The sequence below is a fragment of the Schistocerca serialis genome, chromosome 6 (assembly GCF_023864345.2).
Source record: "Schistocerca serialis cubense isolate TAMUIC-IGC-003099 chromosome 6, iqSchSeri2.2, whole genome shotgun sequence".
NCBI lineage: Eukaryota > Metazoa > Arthropoda > Insecta > Orthoptera > Acrididae > Schistocerca > Schistocerca serialis.
This window is the reverse complement of record NC_064643.1, coordinates 315,996,656-316,021,442: the sequence shown is the minus strand read 5'-3', so window position 1 is coordinate 316,021,442 and position 24,787 is coordinate 315,996,656. Positions and strand designations below refer to the sequence as shown.

The 24,787-nt window shown below is 38.4% G+C and overlaps 1 protein-coding gene and 1 long non-coding RNA gene across 2 annotated transcripts in view; one reads left to right on the top strand and one right to left on the bottom strand.

Moving 5' to 3' along the window:
* Window positions 1–24,787, bottom strand: part of LOC126484496 (26S proteasome regulatory subunit 10B) — a 67,772-nt gene that overhangs the window by 5,107 nt on the left and 37,878 nt on the right. Inside the window, exons 3-7 of the mRNA XM_050108034.1 lie at window positions 22,727–22,766; window positions 16,221–16,456; window positions 13,919–14,068; window positions 12,904–13,027; window positions 12,651–12,751 (exon numbers count right to left, since the gene is read on the bottom strand). Of these exons, the coding sequence (XP_049963991.1) occupies window positions 12,651–12,751; window positions 12,904–13,027; window positions 13,919–14,068; window positions 16,221–16,456; window positions 22,727–22,766 (651 nt within the window). The remainder of the gene's footprint in view (window positions 1–12,650; window positions 12,752–12,903; window positions 13,028–13,918; window positions 14,069–16,220; window positions 16,457–22,726; window positions 22,767–24,787) is intronic.
* LOC126484498 (uncharacterized) lies at window positions 6,624–7,855 on the top strand. The gene is made up of 3 exons (XR_007587864.1): window positions 6,624–6,808; window positions 6,970–7,337; window positions 7,483–7,855. It is a non-coding gene; the product is annotated as an uncharacterized LOC126484498 (long non-coding RNA).

The following is a 24,787-nucleotide window of genomic DNA, read 5'->3' as shown; positions in this document are numbered from 1 at the left end:
CCAATTTTTGAGCTTGTTAGAGAACACAGCCTCTAAAACAAAGAAAGTTCGAGAATCAAAGTTCCAACTAAGTTCACGAAGTCAGGAAATTTAATGCCAGGCTTTTCTTTTGTTATAAGAGAAACTAGTCTCTTCAAGGTTAATTACTGCAGTTATTAAAGAGCACTTGCAATTATTGTAGCTTAACAGACCCTGCATCTGCAGCTACTGGATGAAAACCATTTTGCTCCACAAGTCGCAATTGCGCGGCGGTACAACAGATCTCCATTTTCCAGCCACCATTTATTTCACTGATGAGGTGACACAAGCGTGTGTGTGTGTGTGTGTGTGTGTGTGTGTGTGTGTGTGTGTGGGCGCGCGCAGGGGGGGGGGGGGGTGTTGTAGATGTCCAACTTCCACAACACCCATGTGCATATGACGCAACAAGAATTGTGCAGTCCACAGACAATTTTCAGTTACTGTATAGACCAGTATTATATTGACCATCTAGTTGGGCTGTACTTCGTGCCCAGCATTTGTCACGTGGAACCTATCTCATCTTTCTTCAGCAAATATTGCTTCAGCTATTGGACGATGCACACATACGTGCTGCAATGCATTCTGCGATATGATTACAGCATGATGGTCCCCCACATACCACAGTCTTGATGTGCGTCATCATCCGAATGCAATGTATCATCAACATTGGATCCGCCAGGATGCTCCATTGTACTGGCCAGCAAAACGGCCAGACCTCACTTGCCTTAACTACTTCCTCTGGGGATATGTCAAGACGCTAGTGTATTAAACCTCCATTAACAGTGCTGAGGAACTTGTTGCATGCATCATGGCAACTGCTGGGGAAGTCTGGGGAATGCTCAGCATTTTCCAGGCGATCAGATATTTCTTGCACCAGAAATGTGAGGTCTGCATCACGATTCAGAGTCGTAATTTCGAACACCTTCTTTGATAGTTATTGTTGTCTGCTTTTGTTCTTACATAGTAAACATATTTTCTTACCCTGCTTGTATCCTTCCTTCCTAGTGATTCACGTCATCACTACCGTGCTAAGAAAGTGTTTCCAACCATCCATTGCTATGTAATTTTCCATCATCTAGGTGCACTCAATCTTTCCTGAAACTTTGTAACCACTGTGATGAAACACCCAGTACATTAGATCTAACGGTATATAGATTTGACCTCTCTGAGGACGTCTATACTGAACCAAAATACAGAGGGGAACTTAAAACACTGTAAAATGATTTAGATCTTTAGTACACTGGATAAAGGCGCAGCAATGTCTACCTCAATGAGGAACTTGAAACATTTAGTCCTATGGCAGAATCTTTGTCACAATAACTCTCAAAAAACTCCAAGAATTTCGGTTGATATGTAAAGGCTGTCAGTGGCACCAATGTTAATGTGTCCAAATACTCTTGGCTGATACACAAACTGAGACTGGAGATAACAAAGCAAAAGCAATAATGGTATTTTCACAAGAACTGCTCCAGTTCAATTCTTGCACCAGTGCAAAGATGAGTAATACAGATATTACTGTCAGTGGTGTTGCGAAACAGAAAATTGCTAAAACTGAACAAAGCTCCAGGGGCCTCATGGAATCCATATCAGATGTTATACAGAATTTGCAGGTGAGTTAGCCTAATTTTAAATAGAATACACTGTCGATTAATCAAATAAAATACTAGTAGTTGGAAGAAAGTGTAAGTCACACCCAGCTACAAGAAGGTAGCAGAAGTGGTCCTCAATCCTACCCTCCTATGACACTGATATCCATCTGTTGAAAAGTCTTACAATGTATTCTGAAATCAAATGTAATGAGGTGTCTCAAACAGAATGACCACCTCAATGCCAACAAGCATGGATTCTGAAAATATTGTTCATGTGAAACTCAATTCGTGCTTTTCAAACATTACATCCTGAAAGTCATGGATCAAGGCAGCCAGGTTGCTGTGGTGTTTCTTAACTTTTGAAAGTATTTGACTCAGTACTATACTGTTATTAATTAAAATATAGTCATCAGGGGATGAATAAATTTGAGAGAGATCTGAGGATTTTTTGATGAACACAGCCTGTTATCTTAGATGACAGGTGTATAATTAATGTCATGCAGTCCCCTGTTATCTGCATAGGGACCATCACTGTTCATATATCTCAATGATATGGCAGACAATTTAATAGTAACTTCAGACTTTTTGCATATGGCATAGTTGTCTAATTTCTGAAAAAAAATGCACAAACAGTCAGTCAGATCTTGATAAGACTTAAAAATGTTGCAATGGTGCAATCATGAAATGTTTTACATGTTCTGAAATGTAAAATTGTGCACTTCAGAAAATACAGAAATGCTGTATCCTATGGCTACATTATCAATGAGACAATTGTAATCATTTAACTTATACAAATGCCTGGGTGTAGCAATTTGTAGATATATGACATGAAATTATCATGTAGGCTCAACTGTGAGAAAGGCTGGTGACATACTCAACTTCACTGGTAGCATACTGGCAAAATGCTATCCATCTGCAAAGGAGATTGCTTTCAATACACTCTGCAAGCTATCTTAGAATACTGCTTAAATGTGTAGCAGCCATGTCAAATACTATTAATAGGCAATGTTGAATGTATTCAAAGAACTGCTGCAGAAACATTCACAGGTTTGTTGGACTCACGGAAGAACCTAATGGAAATGCTGGAAACTCAAAATGGCAGACACTTGAAGGTAAACATCAATTATCCATAGACATCTACAGACTTATGAAGTTTCTGAAACCAGCATTAAGTGAGAAGTTTAGGAATACACTATGACCCACCAAATGCTGGTCCCTTAGGGACTGTGCAGACAATTTTGAGAGAATTATAGTATTTACAGAGGCAATTAAGCACATACACTGAGGTGACAAGTCATGGGCTAGTGACACACATGTACATACAAGGTGGTAGTATGGTGCACACAAGGTATAAAAGAGCAGTGCATTGGTGGAACTGTCATTTGGACTCAAGTGATTCACATGAAAAGGTTTCCAATGTGATTATGGCTGCACAATGAGAATCAACAGACTTTTGATGCATAATAGTCGTTGGACCTAGACGCATGGGTAATTCCATTTCGGAAATCAATAAGAACTTAAATATTCTGTGATCGACAGGATCAAGAGTGTACTCTGAATACCAAATTTCAGGCACTACCCCACACCACTGACAATGCAGTAGCCAACAATCATTACTTAACGACTGAGAGAAGGGGCGTTTGCATAGAGTTGTCAGTGCTAACAGACAAGCAACACCGTATGAAATTACCACAGAAATCAATGTGGGATATACAATGAATGCATTCGTTAGGGCAGTGCCAAGAAATTTGGTGTTAATGGGCTATGGCAGCAGACAAATGATGCAGGTGCCTCTGCTAACAGCACGACATTGCCTGCAACACCTCGCCTGGGCTCGCGACCATATCAGTTGGATCCTCAATGACTGGAAAACTATGGTCTGGTCAGATGTGACCCGATTTCAGTTGGAAAGAGCTGATGGTAAGGTTCAAGTGTGGTGCAGATTCCGTGAAGCCACAAGCCCAAGTTGCCAACAAGATACTATGCAAGCTGGCAGTGGCATTATAATGGTGTAGGCTGTGTTTACATGGAGTGAACTAGGTCCTGTGGTCCAACTGAACTGATCAAAGACTGGAAATGGTTATGTTTGGGTACTTAGAGACCACCTGCAACCATTCATGGAATTCATGTTCCCAAACCACAATGGAATTTTTAAGGATGACAATGTGCCTCATCACTGGGCCACAACTGTTCGCGATTGGTGTGAAGAACATTCTGAACAATTTGAACTAACAGTTTGGTCACTCAGATTGCCCTACATTAATCCCATTGGGCATATAAGGGACATAATTGAGAGGTTGTTCGAGTACAAAATTCCTGCACCAGCAACACTTCCACAATTATGGATGGCTATATAGGTAGCATGGCTCAGTATTTCTGTACGGGGCCTTTAAAGGCTTGAGTCCATGGCACATCGAGCTGCTGCGCTACGCCAGGCAAAGGGAGCTCTGACACGATATTAGGAGGTATCCAACGACTTTTATCTCACTGTATAATTCCATACGCAAATGGATCACGGAAAGAATCTAATAAATTATGAGATAGGACTGCTTGCTTGTACTTACATCCAGGAGACTAAATGTATAGTAACACTGATGGACACAAATATAATTATAAGAGACACACAAAGCAGCTTTCGGAAGCAACATTTCCCTTGTTGGCAAGGGAGTTATGTTGGGTTCTCTGTCATCATGGGATCAGAGTGACCTGCCCTCCTTTTTTAACATTTCCCAACATAGCCCTCCTCCCCCCCTCCCCCCACCTCTTCTCCCCTACAAGGGAACTATTAGCTCCAAAAACTAGGTAGTGTGGCCCTTTTGTACCTGTCTATCACCAGTCTTCTGAAGGTAAGCACTGGCCAACAATTTTATCTCATAATGCATAAAGCACTCAACTGAATTTCTCTTTTACACAAAAAATCTTATAAGTATAACCCCAGTTTTACATTCCTGGAATTAACATTTTCTTGCAGTTTACAAAATTTTTTTCATTCCCGTCAAATTTCCTATGTCCAAAATATTAATTTGCACCCGATTTTGCGTCAACATATTTATAATTTTCCTGCGATTTACGCGTTACAAAAAACTGTTTGTGCAGAAAAAAAATTACTCTGGCATGATGTTGGCCATCCAGTAGTGTTTACAAATATTACGTGGTTAAGTTTCTTGACACCAGGGATTTGAACCAGTAAATGTGTAAACGTTTGAACAATTTGTACCATATCTGCCGCAGCTGCCAAGCTCTACTTAGCGTGGTGGCTGATGGGAGTAACTAGGTTTGTTTGAATAAAGATATTATGACTAGAGTTCGGATTTTGCATATCATTTTCTTATGGTACCTGGTGTTGTGTCTTCACGAATTATGATATATTAAATTCAAATTGCATATATTTGCGTATTTTTAGCGTTTGAGCATACTATTGTCATATTTAGAGGAAACGTCCATAAAGGTGCCTATTTTTGATATTTAGAGGTCATATTGAGGTTAATTTAGTTCCCTGGCAACCCAAGAACCTCCCAGAATATTAGACCAATAAATTTCCAAAATGAGATAATACAGGATGATCCATCAGAATAAAAGCCTTTCAGGTAAACGTGGATAGCTTATGGAGGGACACAGTCTTGTTTTTCCACTTAGGTAGTCTCTCTGATAAGGATGCTAAGGACTTGTGATGGTTCAATGTTGCAAGATGGATTATCAGAGTAGACACGTGCTCCAGTATTTGTGTTGCCCTACTCGTTATTGTTGGCATTTTGAAATATGAATCATTCTTGCGTATGTTTCCGTGCTATTCACATTGACACTTTGCTACCTTCTTCAAATTACGAATACGCCCCGGCCAACAACCAATAATTTACGGAAATGGATCGGGAGCAATTGTGCTTTTACAATGGATGGAAAAATAATATAGCTATGTGAAAAAGAGGTAAGTTTAATTTTTTTTCTTTTTCGATAATTTTTCCAAGAAATTAAACAATTATTAAATTCATTCGTAAATTTGCGTGCATGTTTTCTATGTACAATAGAAAAGAAAAGATAAAACGTTTAGGAATTACCTTCAGCATCATTGCAAATAAAAAAAATGTTAAATGTTGTGAGAGGATAGAAGTTCCAATTTGTAGTCTTAATTCACTTTTTTGAGTGACCATCTCGCCGGTACACACTGTTCTCTTACATTTTTGTACAATTTATGTACTTATTGATATTTATTCCCTTCTCCAACGTTTTAGGTCAGGGATGAAAAAAAATTTCAACTGGATCAGCATAAAAAGACGTCTCAGCACCAGAACAACGTAACCAAGACGTTGTTAAAACTTCACAGCAACCACTGATCATCTCATTTTTGAAGCATATAGACGACAAAAATGAGTTCAATGAAGATCTTTGTCAGGTTTTAATAAAGGCAAACATCTCCTTGACTAAGTTGGAGAATGAAGGATTAAGGGCTTTCTTGAAAAATGCACAGGAAAAGATATTCCTCACAAGTCAACGCTCAGAAGAACTATGTGGCCCCATTGTATGAAAAGAGTTTTTGGTAATTTCTATGAATATAGGTATGTGAAAATCAATGGATATAATTTGGTTTATACATGGGCCAAAATAATAGTCATTAATTTAAAAAACCAAAAATAAATTTAAATTTTGTTTAAACGTTTGTTTTTGTACAATGAACATTGTTACTTGAATTAAAAAAAAAAACTAAACTTAAAGTATGTGAAGTTTTTCAAGAAAGGAAAAGACACATGAAGAAAGGACTTGAGAAGAAGAGAGTGTCTCTGAACGTTCACTGCAAAAAAAGAAACTAAATTTATTTTTAAAGAATATAACTTTTTGTGCAAATTAAATGACTATTATTTTGGTCAATGTATATACATAAGAAGACAGTCAAAATATAGGTAGGAGCTAAAATGGATATAGTTTGTTTGCATGTGTATGTCTCCTGTGTAGTGTCCACATGTTTACATGTATTTTTTAATTTAGTTTCTATATTACAAACATTGGAGAATATTAGGAAGACATTGGCCATTCCCCAGTCTGGCTATTCACTGACGAAATCACTGATTCTTGCTGTCTGTATATGGTGCACGCCATAGTTGGAAAACTCTCTGCTTACGAGGCTGGATGAGGACACCTCGTACTGTGCAAAGACGTGGAACAAACGATACACGCCAGGACTGCATGCACAATGCAGGAAGCATTGTGTAAGTTTCGCCAATATTGAATAGTTTAAAGTAAATGTAGGTAATATAAGAGCACAGTTTTTCACATCATATACCGAGACAATAATTAGTTTTTCACATTATGTACTGAGCCAATAAAAAAATAATAAAAAAATTGTAAAATCCTTTGATTTTCTTCCAAGTGTGCTATGGAGGAAGGAAGATCAGAAATGTGGGGAGAACAAGGTTTTGGCCATTGTGATGGACAGTGCTGCATATATGCTGAAGGCCGCAGAGTGTCTCCGTGTGTTTTACCCTAAAATTATTCACCTCACGTGTCTGGGTCATTGGCATCCATCGAGTTGCTGAAGAGGTCAGAACCACATTGGCAGAGGTCAACAGCCTTATATCTTCAGCAAAGAAGGTTTTCATCAAGGCACCAAGTAGAGTGAGAGCTTACAAGACTGCTCTCCCTGACTGTCCTCTGCTACCGGAGCCAGTCTTGACGAGGTGGGGAACATGGATTTCAGCTGCAAACTATTTTGCAGACAACCACAGAAAAGTTGAAGAGGTATGGGTGCATATGTATTTCTGGATAAATTGAATAAGCAAAGAAAACAAACACAACATATAATTCCAGTATTAAGCTTATTTCTCTGTACAGCAGTTTTCAGCTTGAAACTGACATTCACTAGATTACTACTTTCTTGTTCCAGGCCCTAAAGGGCTTTGAAGATATCGAAAATTTAGCCATACGAAAAGCCAAGGATGCCCTGAAGAATTCCAAAGTGTTACACAGCCTGTCTTCCATCTGAGTGCAATTGGGTGGCCTTCCAGACCTAACTGAGAAACTTGAGACACTTAACATGGAAGATACTAAGGCAGTGGCTCTCGTCGAAGGACTCAGGACACAGAGCAAGAGTTGGCCAGGTCAGATTGGTGAGAGACTGAAAATGTTATCTGACCACAGCAAAATTTTCATGTAGAGAATATGGGAAAAAAATGTTGGTAGTCCAAACAAACTAATTTTTAGAATTTACCAAACTTATCATGCAAGTACCTATGTTGTACTTCATTTTATTCATTGAATTATAGCCATTATTGAAAATATTTGATGGTTATTCATTAATTTTCCCACTTAAGATGCATATTTTAAAGAATTTATCTAAGAGAAATGCATACTTAAAGAATTTTAGCTGCATATTTAAAGGCATATACTGGCAGTAAGAGCATATTTTAACTGCATATTTTGAGGAGTTTTGGCACATATTTCATGGGTTTCAAGTGCGTATCGATACAAACACTAATTATGACCAATCACAGCCACATCCAAATTGCCTATACTGTGCAAACGCACTTTCACGATTGTTGTGATCGTGACACCTTTGTCAAAACATATTTAGCGTGTTTTGGGATTTGGCCACTTGTAGCACTAGTTGACACTGTCATTCATTTTTGCGTCACCCAAACATTTTTAGTATAAACTCAGTGCCGGTTATATATTTTTTTTCATGCTGAATTTATCAAGAGCAGTATTTACGTATGTATTTTTTTGCGATGTTACACAAACAAACAATGTGAGTGATAATTTGTGTGTGTGTGTGTGTGTGTGTGTGTGTGTGTGTGTGTGTGTATGTGTGTGTGTGTGTGTGTGTGTGTGTGTGTGTGGTTTTCTGCATAACTAAAGTGGCACAGTACCTGGCAACCTCAAAAAGACTATTACAGTAGAGAGAGAGAGAGAGAGAGAGAGAGAGAACAAAAATGCAAACAACACAAGATATGTATCTACATATTTGCACTTGACAATGTGAAAAAAATTCTTGAAATGCGCCGTGCAAAGCATGAAAAAAAACATATCTAGTACAGTATTTCATTACTTAAATAATGATGACAGCTGCAGACTTTCAAAAACATTGATTATGATGTATGAAATTGAGTCAAACATTCCTCCTTCCCAGACACTTATCAGTTCCAGTTATATCAGAGGTTTTTATTGGGTAATAAACCTTTATTACATGATAAACAAGCCCCTGACAAGTCTTTTGATGCCTGTTATGTACATACGAGGGTTGCAACTTAAATAGTGGCAACTATTTATTCACAACCAATACAAAAGAGTTACATGTTTACTCCTGTTACTGTCCTTCAAAGTAGTCACCAGCATTGTGTAGAACCCATTGCCAGCAATGTGGAAGGCATAGTATACCATTAGCAGAGCCTGTTCTGTTGATGGTGTGAATGGAGTGGTCTACTGCATGTCGAATCTCTGGAAGAGTTCTGAAGCGAATGCCACGAAGTGGTTCCTTCATCTTCGGAATCAAATCAAAGTCACAAGGACTTAAATCCGGGGAGTACGGTGGATGGTACAGTACTTCCCAGTCCCATCGACCGATCAGAGCAGCCACAGCTTGCACTGTATGCCCCCGCGCACTGTCCTGTAAAATGATGGGTGGGTTGCACAGAGTGTGTCGCCGCTTCTTTCGCAAAGCTGGTTGCAGGTGATGCTCCAAAAACGAACAGTAATACCGTGCATTGACGGTTTGCTGTGAAGGGCCGTAATGCTCAAAATGGTTCTAAGCACTATAGGACTTAACATCTGAGGTCATCAGTCCCCGAACATAATGTGTTAGGATAACATCACAGTCGTACATGAGAATCACCATAACTTTAGACAGCTCCATTTGCACCATCAACATAATAGTCTCTGCTAACGGTATACTTCGCCTGGCAATGGGTTCTACACAACGCTGGTGACTACTTTGAAGGACAGTAACAGGTGCAAACATGTAACTCTCTTGTATCGGTTGTGAATAAATAGTTGCCACTATTTAAGTTCCATCCCCTGTATATCATCCACAAAGTTTGAAAATGCAAGGGGGTATCCTATACATAACTTTTACAGCTTAAAATGTTATTTCCCACATTTTACAGTTTCGCGCATTTTACACCATTTTTTGACGTCCCTTGAAAAGTTCAAAAGTGGGGTTTCACTGTATGTAGTTAATGGTAAGTACCAACTACCAGGCTTGTCACACTGGTTTGCCAAGTATGGACGTTTGTGTGTTTCTTACAACATGCTTCTGTGTTCTGAAAATAAAGGGTCTTTCATTAAGAGTGATGCTTTTTAAAATTGTAATTACCAGTTAAGGTATTTTTTGTGTGCTTGCAGGTGTGAAATTACTGAGTAAAATTTGCAGTTTCTTCATGCAGTAACTTACTTTTTCTGAATTTTTATAACTCATTAGAAAACTATGCCAAAGTGGCAGCTAAGTTGTGGGTACTCGTTGTTTGTCAGCAGAGAATTGGGTCACAAACCCCATTCCTCTATTCAGCGATGTGCCACACAGAGGACAATTTTGAATGGGATTTCACTCTACATGACCAAAGCCATCAAGCCACAAAGTAAAGCACACAGTAATAGCAACCAGTATTGAGACAAAGCCAAAAGTATCAGTTTCAAGATGATCTCAGAGTTGTGGCTATCTGAGACAACTTGTTGAATCTTACAAAAGGATTTAGGCCTGCATCTGTATAAAGTTGTATCGACTCAAAAGTTGAAACCAAACGATCACAGATTGTGTCGCACGTTCGATGACTGGGACATACAGCAGTGGAAGCTGATACAGATTTCAATGGAAAAATCATCTCAAATGAGGCACATTTTTGTCTTAGTTGCTGTCTCAGTGACAAAAATTGTTGTTATGAGAGAGAGAGAGAGAGAGAGAGAGAGAGAGAGAGAGAGAGAGAGAGAGAGAGAACAACCCACAAGTGGTCCATGAAGTACTACTGTATTCAGAAAAACTCACCATGTGGCACAGTTTATGATGCAGGGGCATCACCAGACATTATTTCTTACGAGATAATGAGAGAAAAACCATTACTGTCAATGGCAACAGCTAAAGATCCATGTTATATGAGTTTCTGTGGCCAGATACTGAGACCGCAGGTATTGAAAACATGTGGTTCCAGCAGCATGGCACAGCATGCCACACAGCTGATGTTATGCTCAATTTGCTGAGAGAAAAGTTTGGCAACCGGATCATCTCAAGCATGGATCTGTGCATTGACTGCCCGGTCAGGTAATTTAACATCCATGGATTTTTTTTCTTCTTTGGGGTAGCATCAAAGTCCAGGTCTACCCCGACAAGCCATGAACTTTGGAACATTTCGAGGCGGACATTCGACAGGCTAAAACCACTAGTGTTGGACAGAGTGACTAACAATTGGAGACATTGCATGTGTCATGTTCAAAGCTATGGTGGACATTTCCAAATGACATTTTGTTCACAACATAACAACTGCAATGTCTATGCTTCAAATAAAGTACCATTCACTTTTATGCATTGTGTGGTTTATTGCTTTTTCAAATTTTAAAAAGTATCATTCTTGAATGAGATTTTCACTCTGCAGCGGAGTATCATTCTTAATCCTTTCACTGCTACAGACATGCTCTCTGCATTCTGCGCCAAGTGCAACTTTGTTATGGCTGTACTGCTCGCAAAATGCTGATAATGTGGCCACTATGAGATACTTATCTTCTGATTTTAAGAAAACAATTAGGCGAAAAAAATTAGATTTTTGCACATCTTACAATCTAACACTTTCCCTTAATAAAGGATTGAATTTCTTTTTGTTATATGATATATTGCTGTGCTGCATCATATTAAGTGAAACACTGAATGAAACTTTAGAGTTTGCAGAGGTAATAACGTAAACTTTGCGCATAACAGATTTTAGCTCATACATTGCAGTTTATGAAATGTAGGTAATATATTCAAAATTTACTTGAAATTTAGAGCAGAATGATATCTCACTTCAGTCTTGAGTTGCTGATTTTTATACCTGATGAACGGACACATGCAAGGCGCCCATTTCCATCCCAGTGCATCACGAATCATTGTCTTAACTGTCATCATATTTCATAAACTGTTCAGGATATCAACCAGGGATTTTTGCAAATGATAGCATGCAAGGAGGCACATGTGATGTTTCATAAAATACTCAAAATGTTTTTATTCACCGAGATACAGAAATAACTTATCTGTAGCAGTGAGAGGTCGGCATAATAGGATGCGTAAACATGTCAACAGGGCTTCGCGAAAACCTAGGGGGTCAGTTTTAAACAAGTCCTCAGCACATGTGGAGTGGCAGTGCATGAGCAATTAACTCAACCACGGCAGTTAAAGGATTAATGAAAGACCCTTTATTAGTCCTATAAGTTGAGTTTCCCAAAAAACGATTCCAAAACTCATTGGTCAATGAAATGTGCTAACTACACTAGTTTCTTCATTTTACATCAGCTATAGCATTAACTGCAAATGCTGAAATTGTAGCTGAGCTTAGACACTTCACAAATTCTAGCATGTGGGTTTTCCAGTTATGATTGTGATCTATCTGTAGTCCAAATAACTTAACACTATCTACATCTTTCACCTCACTGTATGAATATACTAATTTTATAGCTTGTAGAGAACTACTGCACTGTTTGTACCAAATCTTGTCAAAATTTAATTACAACCCATTTCCCTAGGAACTATCTGTTTAAGTTCAAATATTTCACTGACAGCCTTTTCATCCAAAGACTAGAACTATGTTTTATTCTTGTATCCTTCTATTTTCTTTATTCCTCAGTGTATCATCTACAAAGATAAAGCAACATTTGGATCTTCTAATAACAGCCATTGAGCTTCAGTCACCAAAATTAACATAGTATACATTCTAATAACATACTTCAACTATCAGTCACCTAGTGTACTTTCTACAATTATCCATACCCCACTAATATGACAGATGTATTTAAAGAGTAAAATTACTTTTTAGCTTATCTTAATGCTTAAGAGTCTTATTAACTGTAAAGGATGCAGTTACTTTAACATAAACATACCTGACCCAGGGAATCAAAGCCATCCATCTGGTTAAGAAGCTCCATCAAAGTTCTTTGGATTTCTCTATCTGCTGATGTTCCTTCTGAGAACCTTCTACCACCTGAATGAAATATGTTACTATTTACCCAAAATTTTTATATTCAAAATTATTTTATTTTTATGTACAGCTGTTTCAGTTGTCTACGATAGGTTAATTATTTAAATATTTTGATAGCTATATCCTCTAGTATTTCACAAACATCAGATAGTTACCAATAGCATCAATTTCATCCATAAAGATGATACATGGCTGATGATCACGAGCATAATTAAACATTTCTCTAATCAGACGAGCACTTTCTCCAATATATTTATCCACAATAGCACTAGAGACAACCTAGAAACAAAAAATATGCCAATTAATTTAAGCAGTAAGTGTTATTAGCAGTCAAATTAGATACTGAGAACTTATGTGTTTCCTTTTTATGCAAACAAATCAGACCCCTTAATACCAAGTAGTGAATTATTCACATTCTATGTCATTATGACAACAACTGCTTCACTCACCTAATTTCATACCAGATTAATACTCCCAACATTTTGCCAATTCCCACCCAAAACCTATAAAACAGCAGCAAATAGAGCACTACTGTGTTCAAGACAACCTCCCAGCTAATAACTATTTTGTGACATTCTGTATCTAAGTGTAGTGAAAGGCACACAGATAATGTGAATGAATATTATTATTCATTCTTTTCTGAAACAGTACATTTACGACTGGCTGGTGTCAGTTATCCCACTTCATACTCCTTAAATACCATCAGAGTTCAATAAAATTTTTCTCTCATCAACCTCCAATGGTACAGATATGTACTACATTCCATATACTTGGATAGTGTGCTTTGAAATTATTTATTGCATTTTGATTTATTTTGACCCTGACACAGGAGGTAATTCATAGTTGCTGTCCATTCTCTCTCTAAGTCACTCCCTTTCCCTTCCACTATCTTACTTTGCTACATTTCTGAAGGTGACAGAAATGCTGATTTCCTTTGCAGAACTATTAGCACTTTACTGAAAATGCCTTAATTAGCTACAGCACCCAGTAAATTTGATGATAATTAGACAAAAACAACACAACCATTAAAAATAATCATCTCGGTATTTATTTACACTAATACAAATTGCTTTCTCTCTAGAATGAGGAGTTCCCTTACACTCATTCCACTGAATATATTCCATTCCAGTATTTTCAACATTGCTGCCCCAGGTTAGTGAAATGACCTACCTTCAAAAAATTGGCATCTAACTGACTTGCTACTGCACGTGCAAGAAGAGTTTTTCCTGTGCCTGGAGGTCCATAAAGAAGACAACCTTTAGGTGGGGTGATGCCAACTCTCTGGAACAGCTCTGGATTTAACAGTGGTAGTTCAATTACCTGCAATGAGAACACATATGCAAATGTACATAGTACACAATTTCAAATACAATCTAAAGAGGTCATAACTCATGCCTACACTACATCTGTCAATCTTCTTCTGGAGTAGTGTTGCTCGGTGTGGGATCCTTACTGGATAGGATTGACGGAGTACATTGAGAAAGTTCAACAAAGAGCAGCATGTTTTGTCTTATCGCGAAATAGGGGAGATAGTGTAATGGCCATGATACAGGGTTTGGAATGGACACCATTATAACAAAGGCGGTTTTCACTGCAGCAGAATCTTCTCACAAAATTTCAATCACCAACTTTCTCCTCCGAATGCCAAAATATTTTAGTGACGCTGAACTTCATTAGGAGAAACGATCATCAAAATACAATAAGGGAAATCAGAGCTCACACGGAAAGATATAGGTTCTCGTTTTTTCCGCGTGTTGTTTGAGAGTGGTATATTAGAGAATTATTGTAAAGATGGTTTGATAGACCATCTACCAGGCACTTAAGTGTGATTTGCAGAATATCCATGCAGATGTAGATATAGATGAACAGATCACAAATGTCATAAAAGTGAGAAATAATTATCATGTGTGTATTATAACAACATATAAGAATTCCTTGTATTTACCTCTAGTTTGTAATATAATCATTTCAGTACCTAAACACTTTCTGAAAAGTTATGATTATTATAACATGTATCTGGCACTTATATTATCAAGGCTCCCATAATGAAATGAACTTCAAGTTGAAGTTATTTACCTGATTAAAAAAGCACAAAAAAGCAATGTTTTGTAAACTGAGGAATGACACTGCATAATAAGCAGTGTAACCATGGAGTGCAGTGAAGTGTGACCTGGCATGAACTACAGACCTTAACGCCCCTTGAAAAACTAGGTAAAGTCTTCCTGAAACTATTACTTTTGGTTAAGTGAGGTGGTTTGCCCAGAGCATGCTATCTGACCTTCCAGCATACCCTCATTCTCTTTCTGGCCTATCTCCCTCTCCCACCACCCCACCATCTCCCTCTCCCTATCCCTGAGGCTATTTTGTTTTCCTCTTCTGCTGACAGCCATCAATCTGCATGCCATTACCTACAATCTTCTAAATCTCACGGATAAACAGAGGGAGATGCTTTCTGCTAAATCCATTTTGATTCCTGCAGAGGAGTTTTTCTATCTGCAAAAAGCTTGCAACATAGAATCACAATTCATATTACATAATTATAGAACACATTGACGTCAGCAATACAGAGACCTATACTTATACAAATCTTTCTGAGTATTATTCTAGTAAGCAGAAATGACCTCCACTTTAATCAATTGGAATGCTTCACTGCTCCAAGACTTACAATAAACTATTGCTAAAAAGAAGTCACTTCTCCCATGTAATTTACAAATAGAGTTGTTAAGGTAATCTGTCAGATCCAATTGCCTTTTCATTGGTGAGTAATTTTAGTCATTTACATGTTTCACAATCACTCCTCTTTATCTGTTTGTTCTACATTTGTGCAACGTCAAAGCAGAAACAGCTTTACAATTTTCTGCAGTGAGACAATTTCTAATCATCAAATTCACAACAAGAAGATAGGCAAACAATACTGAAAGGTCCTGTCATGTGCCTTACAAATGCATTCATAATATAAATGTTAAGACAATAAAGAAGCTTGTGTTTAATTCAGTGTATCACTTTAGTTCTGAAAGTTGTCGTCTATCAGATCCAGAGATTTGTGGGAAAGGAGAGCTCCAACGCAAATTGTTTAGCAATTGTATCCCCCAAGACGGTATAAAACTCAAGTGTATATTGTGCCACAAAAATAGATATTAACTACTTAATGACATAAAATAAATCTTTATAACACTCTACATGCACACAATTATATTGTTCATGTATATGAAATGAGAAACGATTATGTTCTTTAGAATTCAGTCATCAGGTAAAGTTATTTGACGGCTAAGGGAAGATTATGTATAAGTCACTACTCAGAATATTGCTACATCAAATAGACAATTGAAGCACTGTCGGTCAACTTTCAATGTGGTATACATGAAAAAATATAACTTGTAAGTTTATTAGTAATTGTTTCATTTACAATAATGTTTTAATTCTAAATCTGCCTCTACTTTACGATTAATATATCAGTATTTATCAGGCATACCTCTCTTAGCTCTCTTATTTGCTCACTGAGACCACCAATTGCAGAATATGTAACTTCTCCTGGATCTTCATGTGACATGTTGTACACTAATGGATCAACTTCTCTTGGCAAGTAACGCATAATTGTAAGTGTTGTCATGTCCAGTGCTACTCGCGTACCTGACTTTAGGCGAGCTTTGTCCAGCTGTCTTCTGCAGCCCACTACATATCGAGGGCCATTTGTTGCTTTCACTATAACTGTTAAAAGAAACTGCTTGAGCACAATGAAACAAACAACTATATCAAAGACTTCCATAATCTATTTCTGTATACGTAAATAAAGTAGTACATTTTTTATGTATTTCAGATGGTTACTAAATACAACATTAAACTCAAGTGTAGCAATAGCTTTCCTACATTTATTGTAATGTAGGAGTGACTTTTGGTTGATACTGATAAAAGCAAAAACTACAACTAAAATACAGCTACAATGCACTACTTTTAAAGTGAGATAAGACAGTGGACAAGGAAAAATAGAAATTGGGGAGTGGTGGGGAGGTAACAACTGAAACTAATCAAGAGTGAATCACCAACAACAGTCAAAGGCATTAATATTGTTGTTGTGGTCTTCAGTCCAAAGACTGGTTTGATGCAGCTCTCCATGCTAGTCTACCTTTACCAAGTCTCTTTATCTTTGTTAAGTTGCTGTAACCTACATCCATTTGAAATAGTTTACTTCAGTGTAGCCTATAGTCTCCAATTATTTTAACTCGCACAGTTTCCTCCACTATCATATTAACTATCCTTTGATGCCCAAGGATGTGTCCTACCTATCAAATTCTCCGTTTAGTCATGATGTGTCACAAATCTTTGATTCAGCTCTCTTCATTAGTTAGCAGGTTCACAAACATTGTCTTCTTCATTCTTCTATAGCGCTATATTTCAAAAGCTTCTGTTCTCTGTATTGTTCAGCATCTACATACGACTTCCACACAAAGCTACACTCCTGACACATACTTTCAGAAAAGACTTCCTAACATTTTAATTACATTCAATGTTAAATTTCTAGTTCAGAAAAGTTTTTCTTGCTATTGCCAATCTGACTTTTATATCTTCTTTACTTATATAATGATCAGTTGCTTTCCTGACCACATAGAAAACTCATCCATCACTTTTAGTGACTCACTGAGTGTTGCTTGATTTAATGCAACTACTCTCCCTTACCCTTGTTTCATTTTCTTGATGTTCTTCCTGTAACCCACTTCAGGAAACTACTCATTTCGAGTCCTTTTCTATCATTGCCAGAATCAAAATGTCATACACAAATCTCAAAGTTTTTATTTCTTCCCCTGAAATTTAATTCCCTTTCAAAATTTCTCCTTGATGTCCATTACTGACTGAATAATGCAAGGAAGAGGCTCAATCCTGATTGAGTCTTCTCAACTACAGCTCCCCTTTCATGTTCAACTCTTATAACTGCTGTCCAGTTTCTTTTTAAGTTTTACATAGCCATATCCTCCAAGTCTTTCATCCCTATTATCTCAGAAATAGAAAGTTTATATTGCAGTCAACATTTTCAAAAGCTTTTTCTGGCTCTACAAATGCAATAAATGTAGTCATCTGGTCAGAATTGCCTTCCATATTCCTTCATTACTCTGGAGCTCAAACTGACCTTCCCACAGTCCAGCTTTTACCAATCTTTCAATTCCTCTGTAGATAATTTGTTTTAGTGTTCTGCATACATGACTATGTTAAATGATGACTCAGTTATGCTAACATCTGTATTCTTTAACACACTGAAATTACAGAAGTCATGGGATGGTGATATGCACATTTACAGATGGCAGTAGTATCGCATATGCAGGGTATAAAAGGGCAGTGCATTAGTGAAGCTGTCATTTGTACTCAGCTGATTCATGTTAGAAGATTTCCAACATATTATGACTGCACGATGGGAATTAAGTGACTGATTGTGGAATGATAAATGGAGCTAGACAAATAGGACATTCCATTTTGGAAATCATTAGGGAAACCAATCTTCTGAGATTCACAGTCTATAGAGTATACAGAGAGGGGAGGGGGGGGGGGGGGGGGGGGGAGAACTACTACTCAGGAGGACGTTGTTATCAGGAGAAAGAAAACTGGCGTACGGATCCGAGCGTGGAATGTCAGATCCCTTAATCGGGCAGGAAGGTTAGAAAATTTAAAAAGGGAAATGGATAGGTTGAAGTTAGATATAGTGGGAATTAGTGAAGTTCAGTGGCAGGAGGAACAAGACTTCTGGTCAAGTGAATACAGGGTTATAAATACAAAATCAAATAGGGATAATGAGGGAGTAGGCTTGATAATGAATAAAAAAATAGGAATGCGGGTAAGCTACTACAAACAGCATAGTGAGCGCATTATTGTAGCCAAAATAGATACGAAGCCCACACCTACCACAGTAGTACAAGTTTATATGCCAACTAGCTCTGCAGATGACGAAGAGATTGATGAAATGTATGACGAGATAAAAGAAATTATTCAGATAGTGAAGGGAGATGAAAATTTAACAGCCATGGGTGACTGGAACTCGATAGTAGGAAAAGGAAGAGAAGGAAATGTAGTAGGTGAATATGGAATGGGAATAAGGAATGAAAGAGGAAGCCGCGTGGTAGAATTCTGCACAGAGCATAACTTAATCATAGCTAACACTTGGTTCAAGAATCATGAAAGAAGGTTGAATAAATGGAAGAAGCCTGGAGATACTCGAAGGTCTCAGATGGATGATATACTGGTAAGACAGAGATTCAGGAACCAGGTTTTAAATTGTACGACATTTCCAGGGGCAGATGTGGACTCTGACCAGAATCTATTGGTTATGAATTATAGATTAAAACTAAAGAAACTGCAAAAGAATGGGAATTTGAGGAGATGGGACCTGGATGAACTGAAAGAACATTAAATAGATGAGGGCTAGTAGAAATCCTTGGGTAACAGAAGATATACTGAATTTAATTGATGAAAGGAGAAAATACAAAAATGCAGTAAATGGAGCAGGCAAAAAGGAATACAAATGTCTCAAAAATGAGATCAACAGGAAGTGCAAAATGGCTAAGCAGTGATGGCTAGAGGACAAATGTAAGGATGTAGGGGCGCATATCAGTAATATCACTAGGGGTAAGATAGATACTGCCTACAGGAAAATTAAAGAGCCTTTTGGAGAAAAGAGAACCACTTGCATGAATATCAAGAGCTCATATGGAAACCCAGTTCTAAGTAAAGAAGGGAAGGCAGAAAGGTGGAAGGAGCATATAGAGGGTCTATACAAGGGCAATATTTGAGGACAATATTATGGAAATGGAAGAGAATGTAGATGAAGATGAAACAGGAGGTACAATACTGCGTGAAGAGTTTGACAGAGCACTGAATGACCTAAGTCGAAACAAGGCCACGGGAGTAGACAACATTTCATTAGTACTACTGACAGCCTTGGGAGAGCCAGGCCTAACAAAATTCTGCCATCTAGTGAGCAAGATGTATGAGAGAGGCGAAATACCCTAGACTTCAAGAATAATATAATAAATCCAATCCCAAAGAAAGCAGGTGTTGACAGATGTGAAAATTACCAAACTATCAATATAATAGAGGGAAACATTCCACGTGGGAAAAATATGTCTTTACTTCCGCCTCGACTGACATCTCTGCCCAAACTCTTTGCCTTTACAAATGTCTTCTTGTGTGTGTGTGTGTGTGTGTGTGTGTGTGTGTGTGTGTGTGTGTGTACCTGTCCTTTCCCCTCCCCCCCAAGGTAAGTCTTTCCGCTCCCGGGATTGGAGTGACTCCTTACCCTCTCCCTTAAAACCCACATCCTTTTGTCTTTCCCTCTCCTTCCCTCTTTCCTGATGAAGCAACCGTTTGTTGTGAAAGCTTGAATTTTGTGTGTATGTTTGTGTATTTTTGTGTGTCTATCGACCTGCCAGCACTTTTGTTTACCAAACTATCAGTTTAATAAGTCACAGCAGCAAAATACTAACACAAATTCTTTACAGATGAATGGAAAAACTGGTAGAAGCCAACCTTGGGGAAGATCAGTTTGGATTCCGTAGAAATGTTGGAACACATGAGGCGATACTGACCCTACGACTTATCTTAGAAGATAGATTAAGGAAAGGCAAACCTACTTTTCTAGCATTTGTAGACTTAGAGAAAGCTTTTGACAATGTTGACTGGATTACTCTCTTTCAAACTCTGAAGGTGGCAGGGATAAAATACAGGGAGTGAATGGCTATTTACAATTTGTACAGAAACACATGGCAGTTATAAGAGCTGAGGGGCATGAAAGGGAAGCAGTGTTGAGAAGGCAGTGAGATAGGGTTGTAGCCTATCCCCAACGTTATTCAATTTGTATGTTGAGCAAGAGTAAAGGAAACAAAAGAAAAATTCGGAGTAGGTATTAAAATCCATGGAGAAGAAATAAAACTGAGGTTCGCCGATGACATTTTAATTCTGTCAGAGACAGCAAAGTACCTGGAAGAGCAGCTTAAAGGAATGGACAGTGTCTTGAATGGAGGATATGAGATGAACATCAACAAAAGCAAAACGAGGATAATGGAATGTAGTCAAATTAAGTCGGGTGATGCTGCGGGAATTAGATTAGGAAATGAGACGCTTGAAGTAGTAAATGAGTTTTGCTATTTGGGGGGAAAAATAACTGATGATGGTTGAAGTAGAGGGGATATAAAATGTAGACTGGCAATGGCAAGGAAAGTGTTTCTGAAGAAGAGAAATTTGTTAACATCAAGTATAGATTTAAGTGTCAGGAAGTCATTTCTGAAAGTATTTGTATGGAGTGTAGCCATGTATGGAAGTGAAACGTGGACGTTAAATAGTTTAGACAAGAAGAGAATAGAAGCTTTCGAAATGTGGTGCTACAGAAGAATGCTGAAGATTCGATGGGTAGATCACATAACTAATGAGGAGGTATTGAATAGAATTGGGGAGAAGAGGAGTTTGTGGCACAACTTGACAAAAAGAAGGGACCTGTTGGTAGGACATGTTTTGAGGCATCAAGGGATCACCAATTTAGTATTGGAGGGCAGCATGGAGGGTAAAAATTGTAGAGGGAGACCAAGAGATGAGTACACTAAACAGATTCAGAAGGATGTAGGTTGCAGTAGGTACTGGGAGATGAAAAAGCTTGCACAGGATAGAGTAGCATGGAGAGCTGCATCAAACCAGTCTCTGGACTGAAGACCGCAACAACAACAACAACAACAACAACAACAAAAACAACATCTCACCACAGACCATGCAGTAGCCAGTGGCCTTCACTTAATGACGGAGAGCAGCGGCGTTTGCATTACATTGTCAGTGCTAACAGACAAGCAACATATTGTGAAATAACTGCAGAAATCAATGTGGGACAGGCAATGAACATAATCATTATGACAGTGTGGCAAAATTTAGTGTTAACGGGCTATGGCAGCAGACAACCAATTTGAGTGCCTTTCCAAATAGTACATCACCTTCAGCTCCTCTCCTGGGCTCATGATCCTCGGTTCGACCCTAGATGACTGGAAAACTGTGGCGTGGTCACGTGAGCCCTGAATTCAGTTAGTAAGAGTCGATGGTACAGTTCAAGTGTGGCATTGACCCCCGAAGCCATGGACACAAGTTGTCAAAAAGGCACTGTGCAAGCTGGTGGTGGCTCCATAATTATGAGGGCTGTGTTTACATGGAATGGACTGGAATTTACTGGAAATGGCTGTGTTTGGTTACTCAGAGACCATTTGCAGCCAGCCATTCATGGACTTCATTCTCACAAACAACGATGGAATTTTTATGGGTGACAATGCATCATGTCACCAGACCACAACTGTTTGCGACTGGTTTGAAGAACATTCAGGACAATTTGAGTGAATGATTTGGGCACTCAGATTACCCAAGATGAATCTCATCAACCATATATGGAACATAATCAAGAGGTCAGTTTGTGCACAAATTCCTGCACTGCAACACTTTTGCATTTGTGGACAGTTATAGAGGCATCGCGCTAGGGTGATATCCCATGACTTTTGCAACCTCAGTGTATTGGAATTATTTTATTTTTTAAAAGTCTGAGGGTATTTTTCCCATCTCATTTAATCAATGCACTAGGTGGAACAGTACTGGTTTCTCCAAAGATCTAAATAATTCTGAGAGAATGTCGTCAACTCCCGAAGCCTACTTTCAATTTATGTCTCTTAGTGCTGTGTCAAGTTCTTGTCCCAGTATATCTCATTTTCACCCCCTTAACTTTCCATATTTTCTTTCCTTTTACAGCACGCCTATATGTCCTGTCCATCTCTGATCCTTCCCTTCTTTTATTGTTACTGGCATTAATATCGAACTAAAATTACATTTCTTGCCAAAGACATTTAAAGGAAGTATTATTTTAGAAACAAAAAGCTTTTTTGCACAGGGTCACTAGAGATGTGCTCCTCAGAGAAACAATGAAAATATAATTAAATCAAAGTAGTTGAATGCAACATGAACATACAAACTTACATTTTTCCTCGGTTAGCTGCTTAAGAACTTCACCAACAATCTGCAAATGAAAATTTTATTATTAGTAGTTGTTGAAGCAAAATGCTACTGCAAATAATGATGAAAGGCTTCTCTCTCTCTCTCTCTCTCTCTCTCTCTCTCTCTCTCTCTCTCTCTCTCTCTCTCTCCCCCCCCCCCCTCCCCTTTTACACACACACACACACACACACACACACACACACACACACACACACACACACACCCCTCCTTCCTCAAATATTTTGTTGATGCAGGCCGATGGTACACGCACCAAAATACTTTACCTTGTGATATGAGTTCTTATGGAGGACATTATATTAAACATGAATCATATGTTTGCAGAAACAGGCTCAGTTCAAAATTAGAGTTGGGTACAGCAATCTACTGAAAACTGTAAATGGTTGAACCAATGACAAAGCATAATTCACTTATCAAAATGATGTGTGTTAAAATGGAACCAATATTTATTTTGGACCCCATCGTACGCTGTTATTAGCCTGTTTACACAAACAAGATCTCATATTCAGTGAGTTCAGCACTTCACTGAAAAAAAAAAAAAAAAATCATCTTTCAAGCAAACCTAGACCTGAAATTTTCTGCCAGATTACAAGTGCATACCGGACCAAGACTCCAACTCAGGACCTTTGCCTTTCACGGCAGTTGAGCTACCCAAACAATACTCACGACCTGTCCTCATAGCTATACTTCCTTCAGTACCTCGTCTCCTACCTTTTGTGAAGTTTGGAAGGTAGGGGATGAGGTAGTGGATGAAATAAAAGTGTGAGGATGGATTATGAGTCGGGTTTGCATAACTCAGACAGTAGGGCACTTGCTGCAAAAGGCAAGCAGTTTTAATCTACCACAAAGTTTCATATTTTCATATCAGTGCACTCTACGCTGAAGAGTGAAGTTTCATTCTGAAACCTAGCCCTTGTACTACACTCAGAGAAGAGAAGCCAGTATCACATTTGAGCCAAATGTTAAATATGGAATTTGACACAATTATAAAAACTACAATAATCTCTTCCATTAAATCAGAAGGCAGGGCAACCATTAACAGCTCAGAATGTAACATGTACTCCATTAAAATGAGGCATAATGAAATACATATGCCTCTTGCATCAGAAACCGGTGGGTCCTCTCACCACAGTAGAAGGCCACGTACCAGAGAAAAATTACCTACATGGGTGGATGGATTATGGAATATTAAGGGAACAAACTACTATGGTCATCAGCACTTCTATACTGGGCATGTCAGAAACATGGGAGGAAGTCACTCAATTTTAAACCACAAACAAAGTGGGCAAAAGGAAATACAGAGAATGGTCATAAGACACGTTAAGACTAAATTGTTGAAAGAGTCAGGGGGTAAGACATAATATGGTACAGTAGACATCAGCTGGGAGCAATCTGAGACCCACCGTCGTCATGTGGCGGAAGGGCACCCCAAGAGACCAGGCCCCCCGCCCATTGTTGCACATTAATAGAGTTGGAATACCAACTCAGTTTTACAAATATTACTCTATGGCATTGGCCGCTTATATAGCTTCCATTTACCATGAATCTCTCACCCAGCACAAAATCCCAAGTGACTGGAAAAAAGCACAGGTGGCTTCTGTGCATAAGAAGGGAAAAAGTACGGACCTGCAAAATTATAAACCAATATCACTAACTTTGGTTTGCTGCAGAATTCTTGAACACATTCTGAGTTTGAATATAATAAACTTTCTTGAGACTGAGAAGTTTAGGAATCAACAGGGTTTTAGAAAGCATCACTCGTACAAAACTCAGCTTTCCCTTTCCTCACATGAAATACTGTGAACTATGGATGAAGGGCAACAGGCAGACCCCATATTTCTAGATTTCCAGAGAGCATTTGACATAGTGCCACATTGCAGCTCCTTAATGAAGGTATGAGCATATGGAATAAGTTCACAGCTATTTGAGTGGCTCTAAGACTTCTTAAATAATAGAACCCAGTACGTTGTCCTCGAGAGCAAGTGTTCAGAGGCAAGGGTATCATCATGAGTGCCCCATGGACGT